This window comes from Delphinus delphis, chromosome 15 (genome assembly GCF_949987515.2).
Source record: "Delphinus delphis chromosome 15, mDelDel1.2, whole genome shotgun sequence".
NCBI lineage: Eukaryota > Metazoa > Chordata > Mammalia > Artiodactyla > Delphinidae > Delphinus > Delphinus delphis.
The window spans coordinates 25,481,138-25,503,894 of NC_082697.1; the positions used below are offsets into that span (position 1 = coordinate 25,481,138).

Genomic DNA, 22,757 nt, shown 5'->3' on the forward strand with positions numbered 1-22,757 from the left:
TTGCGTGTGGCTGTGTGTGCGTAGTCATGCATACACACGTGTACTAGGTCATAATTACTGGCATCAGAGGAAAGTGTGTGTTTGTGTGTGGGTGTGCACATGAAATGGACATGTTGCCGTCTTAGTTTATGGTGTCACATGCCTGTTTACATGAGTGCAGGTGTGGGGAGTTTTGTGTACAATATGTTTAGGTGGGCTTAGTATACTGAGTGTGTCTGTGGGTCTGTACGTGTATGTATATGTGTGCATAGTGGACTGGTTCCTGACATTCGGGGTATGCGTATGTGTTTGTGTGTGCACGTACATTGTGCACAGTAGGTGATGGCAGAACTGCAGGGAAGGCCCTTCCATTCTTCTGCATGGCTCACCTGGGGTACAGACACAAGGGTCCCCAGGGCCTTCCCCCACTCCAGAGCCCTCCATGGCTCCCACTGATTCCACACCAGCCCATATACCAGGCTCAGAGTCCAGGCCCACCCACGCTGGGTCCCCACTAGTGCCCACAGAGCTGACAGGAAGTGCAGAAACCATCCAGCCCTCCCCTTAGAGACCAGAGTTCCCCTGGACCAGCCCTGCCTCCTAGCCCATGCTCCCCTGCCCCATTCTTTAGGCAGAAAGGAATGAACGGAGCCAGCTGCATGCTCCCTGATATCCTTCCTCTGGCCTCAGTTTATCCACTGATGCATAAGACCAGCCCTCCTGGTCTTCGCTGTAGCCGAGGCAAACAGCAGACTCAGCGGAAAGCAGCACAAATATTGACCAAAGCCACTCTCAGTGTTTGCTCTAGACATGAACACTTCCTCTTCCTCCACATTTCAAGCACCAGGGGGCACTGGGTGACAGCCAGTAGAAACAAAGGAGGGAGATTCTCACCAGCCCACCTCCCAACCAGCAATGACAAGCACTGTTCCATGAGCACCCGCTATGTGCAGGCTGTTCTGCAGCCACTTTACCCTCCACCCCGAGAATAGGAGCTGCTTCTGCTCACCCCTGTGCTTAACAAATAGCCTAATAAATACTTGCTCGATGACTAAATGAATGCACCAATGAAAGGCCCTTGTAACAATGACAGTGGCAGCATTTCAGGGCTTCCCCTTCACCAAATATTCTTCAGGGCACTGTCTTAGTTTCCTATTGCTGCTATAACAAATTACCACAAACTTAGTAACTTAAAACACAAATTTATTACCTTAACAGTTTTGGATGTCAGAAGTCCAAAATGGGTCTCCCTGGGTTAAAATCAAGGTATTGGCAGGGCTTTGTTCCTTTCTAGAAACTCTAGAAGAGAATCCACTTCCTGGCCTTCATTCCTTGGCTCATGGTTCCTTCCTCCATCTTCAGAACCAGCAAGTTAGGCTCCTTATGCTGTCATCTCTCTCCTCTTCTGCCTCCCTCTTACACTCATAGGGACCCCTATCATTACCCTGGGTCCACTTGGATAATCTAGGATATTCTCCCATGTCAAGGTTAGCTGATTAGCAACCTTAATCTCATCCGCAAGCTTCAGTTCCCCTTACGTAACCTAAAATATTTACATGTTCAGGTTTTAGTATGTGAGCCTCTTTGGAGGACAGTTACTCTATTTACCACAGGTACTTAGCCTGCAATTTGAGCAACTGCCACAAGAGGGAAGAAGTGAATTCATTTTTAGCTCCACAATCCAAATAGGCTCTTCACAGGCAGGACTGACTGAAAAACCACAGCCTTCTGTATGCTTTTCTTTTTCACCAGTAAAAAGTAGAACTTTATTAAGACAACGACACATAAACATCATTTTGTATTATGTAAAATACAAAACACCAAGGAGAAGCTCGACATTACAGAATAAATTCATGTACAGCCTAAGAATGTGGGAAGATTGGGGCAGAAAGGGGCCTGGGAGCAAGAAAAAGCATGGTCTGGATATTGGCATGCCAGGTCTCTCCCCTGTCCAGCCCCAGAATCCCTGGCATGGCCCTTCCTTTCTTGAGACCTCAATTTCTCCATCTTTAAAGTGGAAAGTTGGTCAGAATGGGTTCCTCCAAGGGGAAGTTCCAGGGCCAAGCTAGAGACTGGGCTGACCATCCCCACCTGCTCTGTGAGGTCACAGTGCCAACAGCTCCCCTTGACCCAGGGAAGATTCCACATGGCACCTTCCAGGGAACGCTAGGAGGCGGCAGCAGGAGTAGCCATTTCCTCCTCACTGACTCCCAGAGAGCCCTGCCACCAATTCCCCATCCTAGAGAAGGACATCGATGCCCCGGTCCTCAAGGAGCCCTGGGAACTCATGTGACCCACGCAGAAATGTCCCCAAGGAGGTCAGATCCAGGAGGTGAGGACAGCATCCCCTCCCTCTGCCCAGCCCTTGACAGTTTACAAAATGCTGCCCCTCAGCCTTTTCATGGAAGCCAGCGGGCATTACCAGCTGCGCCTACAGATGCAGCACCTGAGGTCAGAGAGATTAGACAGTGGCTCTCCTAAAGTCTCCCAGTCAGGAAGTAGTGGAGTGGTTATCTTTTCAGCACGTGTTTACTGAGCACCTTCCGTGTGCTAGGCACTGGGCAGAGTGCTGGGAGCATGGCGTTGCACCAGATGGGTGTGGTCCCTGCCCCTGTGGCGCTCACGTGAGGGAGACAGATAGTAAGTGAGAAAACACACATCTCTGCCATCTTTATCTGTAGGAGACCTCTGGCTGCAGGTGATGGAAATTCCAGCTCAAAATGATGCCTACGTCTGGGCCCCCAGAACAGGTGTATATCCCAAGAGGGTGTACAAAACAGTTCACTGGGGTAAGGGGAAAAATTATTAGAACTTCAGTGTGTATTTTCCTTTAGCTCATCCTCTTTTAATTTATATTCCTCAGGCAGGTATAAATAAAGCTTGTACATTTGAAAGGGCAAATAATATATCAGCACACTTGTAGATATATATATATATATATATATATATATATATATATATATATAGCTATACATATATATATATATAAATAACATTGGGAGTATAACAAAAAATGATGTTTGGAGACCATTACATCAAGAAATAAAGAAAATATGTATACGTATAGCTGATTCACTTTTCTGCATAGTAGAAACTAACACGACATTGTAAAGCAACTACACTCCAATAAAAATTTTAAAAAAAGAAAAGAAAGAAAAATGTACAACACAGGGAATATAGCTAATATTTTATAATAACTATAAATGGACTATAACCTTTAAAAATTGTGAATCACTGTACTGTACACCTGTAACTTATAAAATATTGTACAACTGTATTTCAATTAAAAAATTTTTAAAGGAATAAAGAAAATTTATCTCACATATTCAAAGGTCCCAAGATATGGGTGGCTCCAGAGAACATTAATTCTGAGGTTCTGCAGTGCCAGCCAAGATGCAGGTTCCTGCCATCTTTTTTTTTTTAAGTTTATTTATTTATTTATGGCTGTGTTGGGTCTTCGTTGCTTTGCGCGGGCTTTCTCTAGTTGCGGCGAGTGGGAGCTACTCTTCGTTGTAGTGCGTGGGCTTCTCATTGCAGTGGCTTCTCTTGTTGTGGAGCACAAGCTCTAGGTGCGCAGGCTTCAGTAGTTGTGGCCCGTGGGCTCAGTAGCTGTGGTGCCTGGGCTTCAGTAATTGTGGCTCATGGGCTCTAGAGTGCAGGCTCAGTAGTTGTGGCACACGGGCTTAGTTGCTCCGTGGCATGTGGGATCTTCCCGAACCGGGGCATGAACCCGTGTCCCCTGCATCGGCAGACGGACTCTCAACCACTGCGCCACCAGGGAAGTCCCTCCTGCCATCTTTTTGCTCTCCCTTTTGGCCTCCGCTCATGGTCACAAGATGGCTACCACTGTCCCAGGGGTCACACAGAAGCATGGTCATATAGGGTGGAAGGAGAGTGGGTATTGCATCCTGTAGGTATCAGCTTAGCAGTGAGAAAACTTTTCCCCCAAGTCCCAGACCCCTGTATCCACCCCCACACCTCACCCCTGCAGACTTCCCCATCCTTGTGCCAACAGCAAGGGGACTGAGAATACAACAGGCTGAGACCAATCAGGACCATCTAAATCACTCGGGGGAGAAGGGGACAAGGGACCAAAACCAGCCTTCTGCCAGTAAGAGGAGGGAGTGGCTTTTGGAAGACTGCCATAGCAAACTGAGTCCTTTCCTCTAAAGAGACCTGCATCGGGGGTCAGCCAGACCTGGGTCTCTCCCTGATTCGCAGTCCTGTGTTCTTGAGCAAACTTTTCTACAATTCAGTTTCTCCATCTAGAAAATGGGGACTCCACACTCCTTGTAAGTTGTAAAATGCAATTGTGAATCTTGTTGTTGCCAGGGTCACCCAACGAGGCCGGAACACCCGCAGGATGACAGAGGAGGATTTGTCAAACACAAGTGAGAAGGGAGGGGAGAGGGGATCCCAGGGTCATTGTGGGCAGTGAGGGGCTGAGGCTCAAAGATGTCAAATGGACAACCCAGGGTCACCCAGCAAGGGGAGGGGCAGGGCAGGGGGCAGGGATGCTCCCCCGGTGTCTGCAGGCACCATATCCCAGAGGCTGGCAGTGACATGACAGCCCTGTGCTCTCTGCAGGTGACACCTTCCTGTTGCCTATCCACATCAATGCCTCAGGCCTGACCCAGTGCATGCTGGGATGTATGTGTACGTATACACAGAAGAGCTGCCTGGGCCATCAACATGGGCCTGGGAAGAGGGCCCAGCCTCAAGTCAGGCTGCGGGTTGAGCTCTGGGGGTCTTCCCTTCAGAGGTGTCAGGGGTGTCATTCCAGCGAGGCTCTCTGACGGTTGGAGAGAGGGACTAAGAGAGAGACTTGCTGTCTGGAGGAGAAGCTAACTGCCAGGCCTTTTCTACTCTGCCACCAGGCTGGCCTCTGAAGTCATGGGAATGATTTGATGCAACTCACCCTCACTTCAAGGACATGGTTCTGACCACACCCTAAAGATCAGTCTTCTATGTTCATCCAGCCACACTTCCACTATTCATCCACTCAGTCATGTATCCAACCATCTGTTCACATATCCACCTTCTGGGATATCCATGTATCCCATTAGTTCATCCACCCCTCCAGTCCGTTCACTGAGTCATCCATCAATTCACCCACACCTTTATTTGTTAATATTCATATCCATCCAGTCATCAACCCATTCACCCTTCTAACCCCCCTCTCATTCTCCCATCCTCATTCATCTTCCTATTCATCTATCTTCCAAGCCGTTCTCTTACCCATTCTTCCATTTATCCATGCATCCTTCCACCTATTCATCCATCCTGAACCCCTACTTTTTGCCTAGCTCCCCAATGCGGGGCAATGCTAGGCACCCGGGGATGAACCAGACAAGGACTCTTCTACTGAGAAGCTCTCAGTGTCTGGGAATGGACATTAGCAAGGACATCTCAGACTTTTCATGTGCCTGAGTCACTTTTAAGTGTTTATTAACCACCGGTTGCTAGCGGGTTTACTATAGTTCCAGTACTCACTCCAAGCTGGTGCTTACCCATAAGTAGAGCAAAGGACTGTCCTGGGCTCGAATGGCAAATTGAGAGGGTCTCCCAACAACAGGGTCTCACCCCTGTGAGTTGTTGCAGGATAAGAATGAGGGTGCAGCTACTCACTGCTTCCCTGTCTTCTCCACAGCCTGGATCAGCCGCCTGGCTTGCTTCCTGAGGACTCAGGCCCACCAGGTTCTGTTCAACACCTGCAGGTGAGCAAGGGCAGGTGAGGGGAGGGTTATGGGGACTGGAACCGTGCACTGGTGACCATGGCAGCCCCGTCACTGGTTTGGACCTCCCCTCAGATAAGCTATCTCAAACCTGGTTTTTATCACATCGCCTCACCCCAGACCCCAGTGTGGCTCCCCATCGCTCCAGCACATCAGCCTGTAGCCCTCTGAAATCTTGTCCCTCCCTTTCTTTCCAAGCTCCTCTTATTCTGTTTTCTGCTGTGGATCCATTGGGCCAGCAATGGGCCAGCTAGGATTCTCACTCCCTGGACCCACTATTCCTCTTCCCACCTCCATACCTTTGTACAGGCCGCTCTTCCCGCCTGCAATGCCTGTCCCATTCTTTCCCTTTCTGTTCCCTGCCCATGCAAATGCCTCTAAATTCCTGCAAGAGTTTTCCACTTCATTCGTTCATTTAAAGTTTATATTCTAAACGCTTCCTTAATGCCTACTCTGGGCCCAACCTGGCCTCCATCACTCATGAGCTCTCAGTTGGGTGGGGCAGGCAGACACCAAAAACAGTGCCAAGCTGGGAGTGTTGACTCTGGAGGTTGTAGGCAGAGGGGACATTTGAACAAAACCCTGAAGGGTGCACTTCCCGGGAGAGAAGAAGGGAGGGGACAAACAGTATGTAGATGGAGGGAGTGAGAAGGACATGGGTGACCACTGTGAGCTGATCTCTGATGGCCCCAGATACTGAGGTAAGAGCTTTCTTTCCTCTGAGATGCTGTGGAGCCACAGAATATGGCCAGCATTAGGGAGAGAGTGTCATTGCCCAGAAAGGAACCTGTCTCTTGGGGTGGGAATGGGGCAAGAGCCAGGCTAAGACTTACTAGGCTGTGCAAAGCCCTACCTCGCCTTGACCACTGCTTCTCTGTCTTCCAGATGCAATCTGTCCCTCTGCAAGCTCATGGGAAAGACAGGTGTTCTGATCCTCTGTGCTTTTGGTGTGTATCCAAAGCCCTGCCCCATCCCAGGTGGAGGTATCCCTGGGCTCTTGCCCATCCTGGGAAGGGAAAGAGTGAGGGCTCTGGCACTGACTACGTGACACTGGGTCAGACACTGCCCCTCTAGGAGCCTCAGTTTCCTCATCTGACTAATCAGTGTTGCTCAGAAGATTAAATGAAACAATGACCAAGAAAATTTTTTGAAAGCTAAGAAAAACTTTGAAAACTGTAAAGCTCTCCCCAGACCATGTTATGATAATCATTTCTCTCTCTCTCTCTCTCTGGGTCTCTATGGTTTCCTACCAGACACCACCACCACCACCGCACTACAGCTTTGCTTTTTCAAGCAAAGGAATCTCCTCCTTCCACTTAAGGGCACCACGGGGTTTGGAGCGGGGGGAGAATTTCCTAGGAAATTAGAAATTCCTAGGCAACATAACCCAACAGATAAGATTCTTTTAAATAGCTTTATTAAGGTTATTAAGGATATCATAAATAACCCCATTTTTAAGTGTATAATACAGCAGTTTTTAGTATATTCACAAAGTAGTGCACCCATCACTACTAACAAATTCCAGTATTTTCACTGCCCCCGAAAGAAACTTCCCAGTCCCTGGCAGCCATTCCCCATGCCCCCTCCCCTTCGACCTAGGCAACCACTAATCTATTTTCTGACTCTATGGACTTGCCTATTCTGGACATTTCATATAAATAGAATCATACAATATGTTGTCTTTTGGTTCCTTTCACTTACAGTGTTTTCAAAGTTCATCCATTTTGTAGCATACGTAAGCATTTCATTCCTTTTTATGGCTGAAAGTCCATTGTATGGGTAAGCCACATTTTGTTTATCCATCCATCAACTGATAGACATTAGGGTTGTTTCTACTTTTTGGCTGTTATTAATAAAGTTGCTATGAACATTCCTGTAATATTTTTGCATGGACACGTGTTCGCAATTTTATTGGGTATATACCTAGGTGTAGAATTGCTGGATTACTCTTACTATCTGAGGAATTGCCAAACTTCTCTTCCAAATGGCTGCACCATTTACATTCCCACCAGCAATGTGTGAGGGTTCCAATCATTATTTTTTTTTACATCTTTATTGGAGTATAATTGCTTTACAATGGTGTGTTAGTTTCTGCTGTATAACAAAGTGAATCAGCAATACATATACATACATCCCCATATCTCCTCCCTCTTGCGTCTCCCTCCCACCTTCCCCATCCCACTCCTCTAAGTGGACACTAAGCACTGAGCTGATCTCCCTTCCAATCATTATTGTCTGTCTTTTATCAGCCATCCTAGGTCATGAGAAGTGATATCTCATTATGGTTCTTACTTCATGTCCCTAATGACTAATGATGTTAAGCATCTTTCCTTGTGCTTATTGGCCATTTGTATATCTTTGGAGAAAGGTCTATTCAGATCTTTGCCCATTTTTAAATTGGATTGTTTGACTTTTTATTCTTGAGTTCTAAAAATTCCTTATTAGTCAGGATTCAAGTCCCTTATCAGATATATGATTTGCAAATATTTTCTCTTATTCTGTGGGTTGTCTTTCTTGATAAAGTCCTTTGATTAAGGCCAATTGTAAATTTTAATTAAGTCCAATTTATCTGTGTTTTCTTTTGTGATATGTGCTTTTGGTGTCATATCTAAGAAACCATTGTCTAGCCCAAAGTGATGAGGATTTACTCCCATGTTTTCTTCTAAAATTTTTATTGTTTTAGCCCTTACATTTAGGTCCATGGTTCATTTTGTAGTTAATTTTTGTATATGGTGTGAGGTAAGGGTCCAACCTTATTCTTTTGAAGTAGATATACAATTGTACCAGCACCATTTATTGAAAAGACTTCTTTTCTCCATTAAATTGTCTGGTACTCTTACTGAAAATCAATTGACCATAAATATGAGGGTTTATTACTGTACTCTCAGTCTATGCTATTGACCTATATGTCTATCTGTTTGCTAGTACTACCCTGGATTGGTTGCTTCACAGTAAGTTTTGAAATCTAGAAATCGTTTTGGCTATTGTGGGTCCCTTACATTAAAATATGAATTTTAGGATCAACTTTTCCATTTCTACAAAAGAGGCCATTGGGGTTTTCACAGGGATTGCATTGATCCACACATGAATCTGGGGAGTAGTGTCACCTGAACAATGTTAAGTCTTCCAATCTATGAACATTGGGCTGTCTTTCCATTATTGATGAATAACTCTATGCCTCCTTTAATTCTTTCAATGATGTTTTGTAGTTTTCAGAGTGAAAATTTTGTACTTCTTTTGTTAAATTTATTCCTAAGTATTTTATTCTTTGACATTCTGTTATAGATGGAATTGTTTTCTTAATGTCATTTTCAGATTGTTCATTGCTAGTGTTTAGAAATACAGTATCCTCAGGGGGACTGGTTCCAGGAACCCCTGTATATACCAAAGTCTGCAGATGTTCAAATCCCTTATATAAATTCATGTGGTACAATGAATACAGTCAGCCCTCCTTACTTGCAGGTTTTGCATCCCCAGATTTGACCAACTGCAGATGGAAATTTCGATCAGCAGTTGGTTGAATCTGCAGATGTGAAACCCCCCAACATGGAGAGCTGAAGGTATATTTATTGAAAAAAATCTGTATGTAAGTGAACTCCACAGTTCAACTCCTTGTTGTCAAGGATCAACTGTACAATTGATTTTTGTGTACTGATCTTGTATCCTGCAACCTTGCCAAATTCATGTGTTACTGCTGACACTGGGCAAGACACCAGTCTTGTATACTTTAGGATCTCTATATGCAACATCATGTCATCTGCCTTTTATTTCTTTTTCTTGGCTAATTGACCTGGCTATAATCTCCAGGATAATGTTAAATAGAAATGGCAAGAGCAGGGAATTCCCTGGTGGTCCAGTGGTTAGGACTCATTGGTTTCACTGCCAGGGTCCGGTTTCAATCCCTAGTCTGGGAACTAAGATCCCACAAGCTGCACGGTGCTGTCAAAAGAAAGGGAGGAAGGAAGGAAGGAAGGAAGGAAGGAAGGGAGGGAGGGAGGGAGGGAGGGAGGAAGATGAAAGAAAGGAAAGAAAAACAGAAAGAAAGGAAGGAAGGAAGGAGGAAGGAAGGAAAGAAGGAAGGAAGATGAAAGAAAGAAAGAAGGAAGGAAAGAGAAAGAAAGAAAGGAAGGAAGGAAGGAGGAAGGAAGGAAGGGAGGGAGGGAGGGAGGGAGATGAAAGAAAGGAAAGAAAAACAGAAAGAAAGGAAGGAAGGAAGGAGGAAGGAAGGAGGAAGGAAGGAAAGAAGGAAGGAAGATGAAAGAAAGAAAGAAGGAAGGAAAGAGAAAGAAAGAAAGGAAGGAGGAAGGAAGGAGGAAGGAAGGAGAGAAGGAAGATGAACGAAAGAAGGAAAGAAAGAAAAAGAAAGCGAGAAAAAGAAAGAAAGAAAGAAAGAAAGAAAGGAAAAAAGGAAGGAAGGAAGGAAGGAAGAAAGGAAGGAAGGAAGGAAGGAAGGAAGGAAGAAAAAGAAAACTGGCAAGAGCAGACCTCCGGTCTTTCACCATTAAGTATGATGTTAACTGTGGGTTTTCATAAATGGCCTTCTTCAGACTGAGAAAGCTCCATTCTATTCCTGGTTTGTTGAGTGTTTTATCATGAACAACCAATGGGTTTTACAAGCTTTTAATAATGGCTTGAATAATGAGATTTCAGGCAGCACAGATATCATAAAATGCAGGGGAGACCACACCCCCTTTTCTTCTGTCAATTATCCCCAGTAAGATTGAGACAGGAGAGAGAGAGGAGACAGATTATTTGGTTTATGGGAGACACTTTGCATATATGATATCATTCAATCATGAAGTGCATATGACTGCTATTCCCATTTTACAGAGGAGGAAACGGAAGTGTAGAGAGATTAAGTAACTTCTCCCAAATGCTAGTAAGTGGCAAGGCTGGGATTTGAATCCAGATGGCTTCACTCCAGAGCTCTTAACCTTTCACCTTAAATGGCTCATTCTCATTCCCCCATCCCCACAGGATTCTGGATGTTTTCTATGCACTTGCTGTCCAAAATGGATGTCTGGCAGGTGAGTGTGTGCTCTCTTCAGGCCCCACGACTGACTGGCCTCACCCCAGCCAGTCAATGTCGCCTTCATAAGCTCCTTTCACTCTTAGGGTCACAACTGGACCCTACTCAGTTCCTGACTCATTCCAGCTCCAAATCTCTGCCTTTGCCATGCCACCCACCCGGAACCCATTTCTCCTGCCAAAATGTGACTTTTGAGGACCAGAGGCATAGTTCCTCCTCCAGGACGCCTCTCCTGTCACTCATTCCCAGAAGTGACCCATCTCTTCTTTGTCAAGGCCCCCACCTAGAGTGGGATGGTGAGGCCAGGGAACACATTTCTCTCTATTCAAGGCAGTTTGTTCTTCTGCTTAACTGAGATGAGACCATTTGCTTTGTGGTTCCTGGAGAAGAAGGAGGAGGAAACCAATGGCCAGAGCTCCCTGTCTAAGGACAGAAAAGAGCCCTAGAGAGAAAGGGGATCTGATGGGCCTGTCCTTCCCTCTGCTCTTCTCCCCTCATGAACTTCATCATATATATGCTTCAAGATCCAGCTAAAATGTCACCTCCTCCAGGAACACCTAAGCAGAGGTAGTCACATTCCCCTCTCCCACAATTTTCTGTAAACATAAATGCAATTTTTTGGTAATAACTATTTCCCCAACTGTATTAGGAGTCCTTGAAGGCAGAGCCAGGTCTGATTCATTCCAGCAATGTCCACCTCAATGCCAGGCACAGGGTGGACACGATCAACGCTGGATGTCTTGATGGCCAGATGGGAATGTGAATGGATGGGGGATGGAAGTAATGGATGTAGGGATGGGGGGGAAAAATGGATGGATGAATGGAAGAGTGTACAGATGAGAGAGTGGGTGGATGGGAGGGCAGATGGGATAGCCTGAGTAAATGGACAGATGGATGAATAGATAGTTGAGTGGGATGGTAGATAGATGGGAGGGTAGAGGGATGCATGCGTGCATGGATTGATGAGACGGTCAATGGATAAGGTAAGGCAGATGGATAGGAGGGTAGATGGATAAGAAAGATTGGATAAATGGAGGAGCAGATGGATGGGAAAGGGTGGATGGAAGTGTATGTGGATGGATGAATGAAAAGAAGGGTAAATTGGATTTTGAATGTATGGCAGGTGGATGGGTGGGTCGGTGGGTGGAAGAATAAATAGGAAAGTGGATGAGTGGATGGATTTATGGTTGTGGGAGGATGGATGGATGAAACTCTATTGGGCCCAGATTAGGTCATCTGAAGAAGATCCCTTGCTTTCCTCAACACCCCACCAGGATGAGAGCATAAATGGTCCACTGCAGAGATTGAGGTAAGAAGAGTCTGTTAAATAGTCCTATTATCACCTAAAAACCAGAGCTATAGCCAGGACCTGAGACGTATTGGCTAAGAATGTGGGCTCTGCCAGAAAACCTGGGTTTAAATCCCAGCTTCCATACTTCCTACCTGGCTAAACTTATGCAAGTCACGTCACATCTCTGGGCCTTTGATTCCCCATTTATGAGTGAGGTATAACATCCACCTTGTTCTAGGTAATTATGGGTATTCAAGAAGATGTAAACTGTCTTGAATAGTTCCTGGCCCATAGTTAGTGCTCAGCAAATAAGAAATTTTAACCAACAAGATACCACCTGGTGGCAGCATCCTTAAATGCAGACAAAATACTCAAATATTTAGAAGGAATGAGATGGGTTTAAGGATAGTTGGATAGTCCAAGCAGAAGGAAGAGCATGAGTAATATTTTAGAGGTAAGAACTTTCTGGGTAGGTTCAGGGATGGGCCCATGAGAGTGGAAAAATGTGAAGCTAGTTCTTTGTGGGCTGACTGGCAAAGGTAGAAGCTGAGGGTAATAGCAGCATCATCACAAACTGGTCAGTCCATATTCTCACTCCTTCCTCATAAGGATGTACCAAGAAAAGGTGCAACATCATGCTGGGGAAATCCAGGACCTCCGAGGTAACTTGAATCAGCTCATTGCCAAGCTCCAGAAGATGGAAGCCATGTCAGATGAGGTGAGATGCTGGCCATTCTGCCCCAAACACCTGACCTCTCTGTTTGATGCCCCACTCCTCATATCCCAAGTTTTGGTGGAGTATACCCCACAATAATTTCCTGGGAAAGAGCAAAATAAGAAGTATATTATTTTTTTTAAGAACTTGCGTGTTTGAAAACATCTTTACTCTACTCTTGCACTTGATTGATAGTTTGGCTGGGAATAGAATCCTAGATAGGAAATTTTCCCCTGAGGATTTTGAAAGACGTCCACTATTGTGTTCTATTTTATACTGTTGCTTTAGAGAAGTTTAATGTCACTCTTATTATTCATCCTTTGAGTGTGATCTGTTTTCATTCCTGAGAGTTTGTAGGATATTCTTTTTACCTCCAGTGTTCTATATTTAATCTGCTTGGGGGGTTGCTGAAATTATTGACTCTCTGGGTTGATTTTTTTTCAATAGTTTAGGAAAATTCTTAGCTATTATTTCTTAAAATATTGTTTCTACCCCATTATCTTCTTAAAATATTGTTTCTACCCCATTATCTATCTCCTCTCCTGGGACTCCAATTACATCTATGCTAAACTTTAGAGTGCTTTCCACATAATTCCTATATTATTACCTGGTTTGCTTGTTTTTTCATTCTTTTTCTCTATGTGCTTAAGTTTTGATACTTCCTCTTCATATTTCTTCAGGTTAACTAATAATCCTGTAGTCTGTTCTGTCCAATCTACTCAAAACTTTCCATTAAGTTCTTAATTTCATATATTGTATTGTTTAGTTCTAGAATATATATTTGATTCTTTTTCATAGATTTTAATTCTATGGTGAAATTCTCCATCATTTCATCTATGCTGTCCGTCTTTTCCCTTATTTTATTTAACATACTGGTCACAATTATTTTTAAATCCTTGTCTGCTAAATCTAATATCTGGATCATCTATGGTATCCTATTTTCCGTTTTTTCTTTGGAGTATCAATCTTATGGTCTTGCCTTTTCATGTCTGGTAATTTTTTAGTGTTTTCTGGACATTGTTTACAGAAGAACTAGATGCTCCAGATAATTATAATTTCAAACAGGGAGAGTTCCCCCTTTTCTTTGTAAGGAAGATGAAGTATACTGATCACTTCTATGTAAACATGCATTGAACTGGTTCAGACCTGGATTGCAATTTTTATAGGATTTAGTCAGAGGTTTTCAGTTTAACCCTCTAGCCTCCTGCCCATGCAGTTTCAAAAATTGGTAAATTTTTTTTTTTTTTGGCTGTGCTGGGTCTTCGTTGCGGTGTGCGAGCTTCTAATTGTGGTGGCTTCTCTTGTTGCGAAGCTCGAGCTCTAGGCTTGCGGGCTTCAGTAGTTGTGGGGGGCGGGCTCAGTTGTTGTGGCTCGTGGGCTCTAGAGTGCAGGCCCAGTAGTTGTGGTGCACGGGCTTAGTTGCTCCATGGCACATGGGATCTTCCGGACCAAGGATCAAACCCATGTCCCCTGCGTTGGCAAACAGATTCTTAACCACTGCACCACCAGGGAAGTCCTGGTAAATGTCTTGATGGGAAAGACTGCCATGTGTTTGAGGCCTCTTGAGTGTCCAATTTTTTTTAATTTATTTTATTGAAATATAGCTGATTTTCAATGTTGTGTTAATTTCTGCTATACAGCAAAGTGATTCAGTCATACATACATATATATTCTTTCTCATACTTTTCCATTATGGTTTACCACAGGATATCAATTATAGCTGCCCGTGCTATACAGTAGGACCTTGTTGTTTATCCATTCTATATATAATGGTTTGCATCTGCTAGTCCCAAATTCCCAGTCCATCCCTCCCCCACCTCCCCTCCCCTGTGGCAACCACAAGTCTGTTCTCTATGTCTGTGAGTCTGTTTCTGTTTTGTAAATAAGTTCATTCATGTCATATTTTAGATTACACATATAAGTGATATCATATAGTATTTGTCCTTCTCTTTCTGACATACTTCACTTAGTATGATCATCTCTAGGTCCATCCATGTTGCCACAAATGGCATTATTTCATTCTTTTTTATGGCTGAGTTGTCTTCCACTTTATATATGTATATGTACCACACCTTCTTTATTCATCTGTTGATGGCCATTTAGGTTGTTTCCATGTCTTGGCTATTGTGAATAGTGCTTCAATGAATATTGGGTGCATGTATCTTTTCGAATTATACTTTTGTTTGGATACATGTCTAGGAGTGGGATTGTAGGATCATATGGCAACTCTATTTTTAGCTTTTTGAGGAACCTCCATACTGTTTTCCATAGTGGCTGCACCAATTTACATTCCCACCAACAGTGTAAGAGGGTTCCTTTTTCTCTATACCCTCTCCAGCATTGGTTATTTGTAGAATTTTTAATGATGGTCATTCTGACTGGTATGAGGCAGTCCCTCGTTGTTTTGATTTGCATTTCTCTAATAATTAGCAATGTTGAGCATCTTTTCATGTGCCTGTTGGCCATCTGTATGTCTTCTTTGGCGAAATGCCTATTTAGGTCTTCTGCCCATTTTTGATTGGGATGTTTGGTTTTTTATTATTGAGTTGTATGAGCTGTTTGTATATTTTGGAAATTGAGCCCTTGTTGGTCGCATCATTTGCAGATATTTTCTCCCAGTCTGTAGGTTGTCTTTTCATTTTGTGTATGTTTTCCTTTGCTGTACAGAAGCTCATAAGTTTGATTAGGTTCCATTTGTTTATTTTTGCTTTATTTTTTTGCCTTGGGAGACTGATCTAAGAAAAACAATTGGTACAATTTATGTCAGAGAATGTTTTGCCTATGTTCTCTTCTAAGAGTTTTATGGTATCATATCTTATATTTAAGTCTTTTAGCCATTTTGAGTTTATTTTTGTGTATGGTGAGAGGCTGTGTTCTGACTTCATTAATTTCATGTAGCTGTCCAGCTTTCCCAACACCACTTGCTGAAGAGACTGTCTTTTCTCCATTGTATCAATATATTCTCACCTTCTTTGTCAAAGATTAATTGACAATAGGTGGATGGATTTATTTCTGGGCTTTGAGTTTCCAATTTTGGATACAAAATCTCTGACCCCACTGGAAGCCTTACCTGCCAGGGTCAAGCTTGGATTCTCAGCCTCTAATTGTACCCATAATTGGTTTAGTGCCCTCAGGTAAGCACAGCTGTAGCTACTCAGTATTGATTTAGCATTTCTTCTAGGGCATGAGTTCTTACAGTGAGGCCCCTATTCCAGCAGCATCCACATTAACTGGAAAAATGTTAACATTTTCAAATTAATGGGCCCCACCCAGACCTACCAAATCATATACTTTGATGATGGGAACCAACTATCTATGTTTCAACAAGTCCTTCAGTGATTCTGGCACACAATAAGGAGAATCACTGTTCTAAGGCTTTAACCTCTTGCTTGTTTTGTTTTGGGGTCCACTTCCTCAGAGGGACTTTGTTTACTAAGGCTTGTGAGACCAGGAAGTTTTATTCTGCCTTTCAGAAGCTTTCAAAGTAGCCCTTTAGCTTCTTACATAGTCTTGGGGTTCAGTTAGCATCTAATGGAGGAAAGTGGTCGTGGTCAAGGCTCCTCAAATCTCCAATTTTGTCTCACCCACTGTATGTAACTGTTAAAAACTTTGCTACTTTCTCTTTTACCAGTAGCAGCCCCTTGTCTGACCCAAACTCAGATCCTCAACCCATGCCCAGAATCATCAAATGCCCCAGGGATTTTTTTTAAGAATGTCAGCACATTTTAGAGTGGTTGTCCCCTCTCTAGAATTTTAGTCCTTCTGTTCCTGTTTCTTTCATAGCTCAGTGATGGTTTTAAAATATGATTTAGTAAACTATCTGGCTTTTTCTAGTTGTTTTTAGTGGGATCATTGGTTCTCTGTAACTTACTACATCTTACCTAGAAGCCCTACATCTTACCTTATAGCTGAAATGTCACAATAATATGCCTATGGGCTGGCCACACTTGGAACCCTTTTAATTTGGAAACATGTGTTCTTTAGTCCTAAGAAATGTTCTTTAAGAAAGACAAATATCATATGATATCACTTACATGTGGAATTTAAAATATGATAAAAATGGACTTATTTGCAAAACAGAAACAGACTCACAGACATAGAAGACAAACTTACGGTTTCCAAAGGGGAAAGGGGGGAGGGATAAATTAGAGGGCGAGTTTGGGATTAACATATACACACTACTATATGTGAAATAGATAAACAACAAGATCCTACTGTACAGCACAGGGAACTACATTCAACATCTTTTCCTATAATAGAAAAGAATCTGAAAAATATATAGATGTGTATAACTGAATCACTTTGCCGTACACCAGAATCTAACATAACAATGTAAATCAACTATACTTCAATTAAAAAAAAAAAAGAAATGTTCTTTAATCATGTGATTAAATTGATGATTTCCCCCTGGCCCTGGTTGCTCTATTCTCAGTTTTGAAACTACTCATTATGTGGATGTCAAACTCCTAAACTAATACTCTGGGATTTTTTTCCTTTCACCCCATTTTCCTCTCTTTATCTTTTTGCTCTACAGTTGAGAAAACATTGTCACTTTATCTACCAAACCTTCTACTGAATTTTTCATTTCTGCTAATGTATTCTGAATTCGTAACGATTTCCTCTTTGTTCTCTCGGTGCTCCTTTTCATATTCTTATTTTCCTATTCTTATTTTATAGATGCAATATCTTTTCTTTTTTTATCTTTTTGTGAGCAAAATCTCTTCTTACCTTTTGGAGTTCAGCTCTTACGTCTCTGTGCCTCAGTTTCCACATCAACGAAATAGAGTAATAATCACTGCCCTATAACACTCTAGCTATCATCTTAGTTACCACTGCTGCATGACAATCCAACCTAAAACACAGTCGTGCAAAACTACCATTTTATTATGTTCAGAGATTCTGTGGGTCAGGAATTCAGACAGGACCCAGCGGGGATGGTTTGTCACTGCTTCATGATGTCTGGGGCCTCAGCTGGGAAGACCTGAAGGCTAGGAGTGACCCAATAGCTGGGTCTGGAATCATCTGGAGGAATCTTTATTCACTTGTCTGGAGGTTGATGCTGGCTGTCAGCTGGGAACTCAGGGCTGTTGACTAAAGCACCCATAGTGGTCCCTTCGTATGGCACGGGCTTCCTCACAACACGGCAACTGGCTTTCAAGAGTGAGCGTCCCCAGAGAAGCAGGCGGTTCACCTTTTAGGACTGAGCCCACAAGTCGTACAGCATCACTCCTGCCATAGTCACAGGCCCATCCAGACCGATGGGGAGGGAACTGAAGTCCCACGTCTCCATGAGAAGGGTGTCAAAGCCACACTGAAGGAGGAGCGGGGAACGGGAGACATTTTTGCAGCCATTTTTAGAAAATACAATCTGTCACAGCTGTGAAGAGTCTAACAGAGTAATAGCCAGTGATTACTGAGCACCGACTATGCTAAATGCTTTGCGGTCTTTCTCTGGCAACAGAGCATAGTGGTTGAGAGCCTGAACTCCAGAACCCAAGGTCCCGGGTCTGCCTCTTAACAGCTGTGTGACCCTGGACAAGTTACCCTTTTGTGCCTCAGGGTTCTCCTCCTTAAAATGGGGATGATAATAGTACATACCTCCTAGGGTTGCTGTGGGGGCATAAGAGTGACCACACGTGAAGCCGAAGACAGTCCTGGCATATAGTAGCGGCTTTGAGTCTCAGCTCTAATCCTTGCAAAAGTAGGAGGTGGACGCGATTATCAGCCCATCTTACAGACAAGAAAATCGAGACTCAGGGGGCGGTAAATAGCCCAAGGGCTCTTAGCAGGAAAGGTCTGACTCCAGCTCCCCTGCCCTTAACTTCACTGAGACCCCTGGTCCTGCGTGTGTGACATCCCATCACCGTGGGTGTGAAAATACTAAGTAACCCCATGGGTGGGATAGGGCTGGCCCTGGGCTTCCTCACAGCATAGCACTGGGCAGCCCTGTGTGTGGACCATGCAGGGGCAAGCAGGTAGGGACAAGAGGGAGTCCTGAAGGCACACATCACCTGGTGTGAACACACCTGTGGACCATGATCCGTAAGAACGCACCAGTGCACAGCTTGGGTTTTCTGCCTTCTCAGCAAAAAATGGCCCAGAAAATAATGAAGATGATCCAAGGAGATTACATTGAAAAGCCGGACTTTGCCCTGAAGTCGATAGGTGAGTGCCTCCCCCTGCCCCCCTCCCCCTCCCCCTTGCCCCACCAATCGGCCCACCTCCAGTTTCCTTAGAAACCCTTCAGAGGGTGATTTCAGTTCTGGTCTGGGGCACACCCTGCTGCTGGGAAGTTTGTCCTCAGAGCTAACCTCTGCCTCCCAGCTGGTCTCCTTGTTACAGTTTTCCGTTTTCTCCCATGGCAGCTGAGGTGGGGAGGGGAGGCCCTTCCCCAGCCCTCCCCCACCCATCATCCTCCAAATCCAGGGGTCAGCAGAGCTGTCCCTGCCCGGCTGGGGAGACTGACCACGGACCAATCACAGTTGGGAATCGTGCCTTGGAAAAATAAAGCCAGTGGCTGCAGTAGAGGGGTGGGAAGGAGGACGCTGGGTTGAGACCTGGTGAGTAGGGAAAAGTGTTCCAGACTAAGGGAACCGACGTGAAAGATGCCCCTGTGAGGGGCTGTGTGGAAAGCAGGGAGGTGGGCCGGCAGGGTGGGCTGCCCTGTGCAGACAGTACCAGCTCACGCAGGCACCCGCAGGCCCAAGGAGATGTAGGGTCAGAAAGTATCAGTCTAACTTCTCGGGCCCGGAGTTTCTTCCTCTGTGAAATGGGTATAATCATGGCCATAGTAATAAAAACCGGGTTTATAGTAACTAGGCTGACGTAAGTGAGCAAGCACCTTACTTCGCACCAGGCGCTGCTGGAAAAACAGTTTGGTGTATTAACTCCTTGTAACCTCACAACAACCCTATGAAATGGATGCTATCATTACTACTATTATTGTTACTATTATTACTCCCATTTCCCAGAGGAGAACACTAAAGTCCAGAGAGCACCAATGACTCTTCCAAAGTGCTCCCCCGGCACATAGTGAGTCTCCCCTCCACCAGGCAGAAGCCAGGGCTGCTCAGCTGAGACACCTCTCCCCCCAACCCTGCACCATCACCTCCCATACAGGGGCCTCCATCGACTACGAGCAAACGTCAGCCACATACAACCACGACAAGGCTCGCTCTTACTGGAACTGGATCCGGCTGTGGAACTATGCACAGCCCCCGGACGTGATCCTTGAGGCAGGAGGAATGGCAGGACTTGGGGAGAGTGGCAGGGGTGTGGTCAGGGGCCTGGGGGCAGGAACTGAAGGCAGAGGTTGGAGCGAGAGTGCAGGGGGTGGGGGCCTGGGGCAGGGGTAGGAACAAGAGAGCGGGGTGCAGAGGCAGAGAAAGGGGGCAACTGATGGGGCGAGGGGGGGTTCTGGGGAAAAGTCAGGGAGCAAGGGCAAGAGGCGAGTGCAGACAGCAGGGACCCCTGGGGGTGCAGGCACAGGGGCAAGGACAGCCTGCTTTGGCACTGGAAAGGGCCCCTCCCCCAGCTCTCAAGTCTTGAGGGCAGGGAACCCTCAGGGCCCTGAGAAGGCCCCTGCCCTCGCTGCACTGGGCTGAGGGGAAGGCTTATCCTTGCTACCTATAGTCAGAGAATCTTCCTGGTGGTGATGGTACTCGAGCCAAGCTTTGTAGACAGGAAGGATCTGGCTCATCCAGGAGGGCCGATGAGGTCTAGGAACCCAGGGTGGGATGAGGAATCTGCTCTCCCCCACCCACCCACCCACCCAGCAAAGCCCTCATTGCATCTGCCACTTCTAGCCCAACATGACACCTGGCAACTGCTGGGCCTTCTCGGGTGACAGAGGCCAGGTGACCATCCAACTGGCCCAGAAGGTCTACCTGTCCAACCTGACACTGCAGCACATCCCCAAGACCATCTCACTGTCAGGCAGCCTGGACACTGCCCCCAAGGACTTCGTCATCTACGTGAGCATGCCCTGGCTGGGAGTGATGCTTAACTGAGGGAGGGGACAGCTCATAATGGCAGTATTCCAGGCACTGTGATAAACTGTCTGCACAATTCCCGAAGCCTGCAGGGGCTGGACCTTAAGGCTGGGAATGGCCAGGGTTGGGGTCAGATCACAGCCTTCAAGGAAAGGGGGTAAACAGTACTTTATTTCAACCCAAGCTTTTCAGAGCCAATTTAGTCTTCAGAGACCATTAAGCCCCCATTTTACGGATAAGAAAACTGGAGATTCAGAGAAAGGGCAGGGAAACATCAAACCCTACAAGTCTATGGCAGAGTTAGAAGTGGACCCCTAACCTTCTGACTCCCAGTCCAATGCTCTTTCCTATTCATTACTCTGTGCTGCAATGGAACGGTGCCCAAAGAGGTAGGGAGCTCCCCATCCTGGGAGGTGTGCAAGTCTCGGCTGGGAGAAGGCAGCACCCTCTAGATGTCCTACCTGTGCCTGACACTTTCTTTGTGGCTCTGATTCTCCAGGGCATGGAAGTTTCCCCAAAGAAGGAGGTGTTCCTGGGAGCGTTCCAGTTTCAGCCAGAAAACATCATTCAGATGTTCCAGCTCCAGGTACCTGAGAAAAGCTGCCCACGTTGAGCACCTGATGAACACACACTGCATGCAGGGCTTTACCCAGGGGCCCCCACTTAATCTCCCAGCAGCCCGAGGAGGTGCAGAGTTGTCACTAGCCCACTGACAGATGAGGAAACTGAGGCCCAGAGTGACAGAGCTACTGCCCAGGGCCTAGGGTAGGACCCTGAGGAGACCTATTCGCTTCCATTTCCCTGACCTGCCCAGGATCCCTCCCGCTGTGGTTCCTCCCAGGGACAGCAGGTGTTGAGCAGGTGGGGCCCGTCAGGCCAGGGTTGCTGGCCTCAAACTTAGAGTCTCCATACTGGGCGGCCACATGATCAGCACCTGGTCCAACCACAGGTGGGGAAGCTGAGGCCTGGAGGGGAGGGAGCTGGGGACAGAAGCAGGACCAGAGGGTGGCTGCTGGAATGGCCCTGAGGCTCAGTGGGATGTCTAGGCTTGGGAATCAGGCTAACCCTGACCCAAATCCTGACCCAACCAAACGTTCTCTGTGATCTCAGGCCATTCCCTTTCTCTCTGGGCCTCAGTTTCCCCTGGTGTAATTCCCTGGTAGGTTGAGACCATCCAGTGAGATCTCACAGGCCAAGGCCCCCTTTTGCACTGGGCTCCATCCCCTCTGGGGAGGGTGCAAAAAGGGGAGGGCAAAGCACTTACAGAGCACCTACTGTGTGCCAGGTGCCAGTAAGCCATCTGGCCCCAAGATCTCATTTCATGCTTACGGCAACCCTGAGAAGCAGATATTACCGCTCCCTCTTACAGACGGGGAAATGAAGCCCAGAGAGGCCGTGGTTTGCCCAGGGTCCCGGAGCACGTACGTACTGTGCTGGGACGCATTCCTCATCACAGTCTATCTGTCCTCTGGCCTCATCCCCTTCCATCCCAGCCCCTGAGTAGCAACTTACTGTGTGGCTTTGGGACATTCTGCTCTCTGAGCCTCAGTTTCCCCACCTGAGGAAATGGAGGGTTCCCTTTCTCTCCCGAACACTCCTCTGGACAGGCCGGGTGGGGGCCTATGGCGAGCTGCCCCCCGTCTGTGACTCTTTTCTAGAACCACCCTCCCAGGACTTTTGGAGCAGTCAAGATGAAGATATCAAGCAACTGGGGGAACCCACGCTTCACCTGCCTATACCGAGTGCGTGTGCACGGCTCTGTGACCCCACCCAGAGAGCAGCCTAACTAGAGGCCCCACTCCGAGAGAGATTAAAGTTTATTCTTCACGCCCCTGGCCCAAGTCTGAGTGTCCTCTGGCCCCGAAAAGTGAGGGTGGGCTAGGGTTTGATGTCTGAAGCTCAGTTAGCAATTATCAATCATGTGCTGGGTACCCAGGCACCCTCACAGCAGCTCCATGAGTCCCCATTTCACAGATGGGGACAATGAAGTCTCCAAGCAAAAAAAAAATGACTTGCC

General features: G+C 45.9%; 1 protein-coding gene across 1 annotated transcript; it reads left to right on the forward strand.

Annotated features, from left to right (window-relative positions):
* The first annotated feature begins 1,731 nt into the window (after positions 1-1,731).
* SUN5 (Sad1 and UNC84 domain containing 5) lies at positions 1,732-22,530 on the forward strand. The gene is made up of 13 exons (XM_060032765.1): positions 1,732-2,311; positions 4,312-4,370; positions 4,567-4,635; positions 5,630-5,696; positions 6,600-6,661; positions 10,692-10,741; positions 12,018-12,052; positions 12,644-12,752; positions 18,836-18,914; positions 19,869-19,984; positions 20,555-20,722; positions 21,240-21,326; positions 22,399-22,530. Exons 1-13 carry the CDS (start codon positions 2,235-2,237, stop codon positions 22,528-22,530), a joined length of 1,110 nt encoding a protein of 369 aa, XP_059888748.1. The 5' UTR covers positions 1,732-2,234.
* The last annotated feature ends 227 nt before the right edge of the window (positions 22,531-22,757 follow it).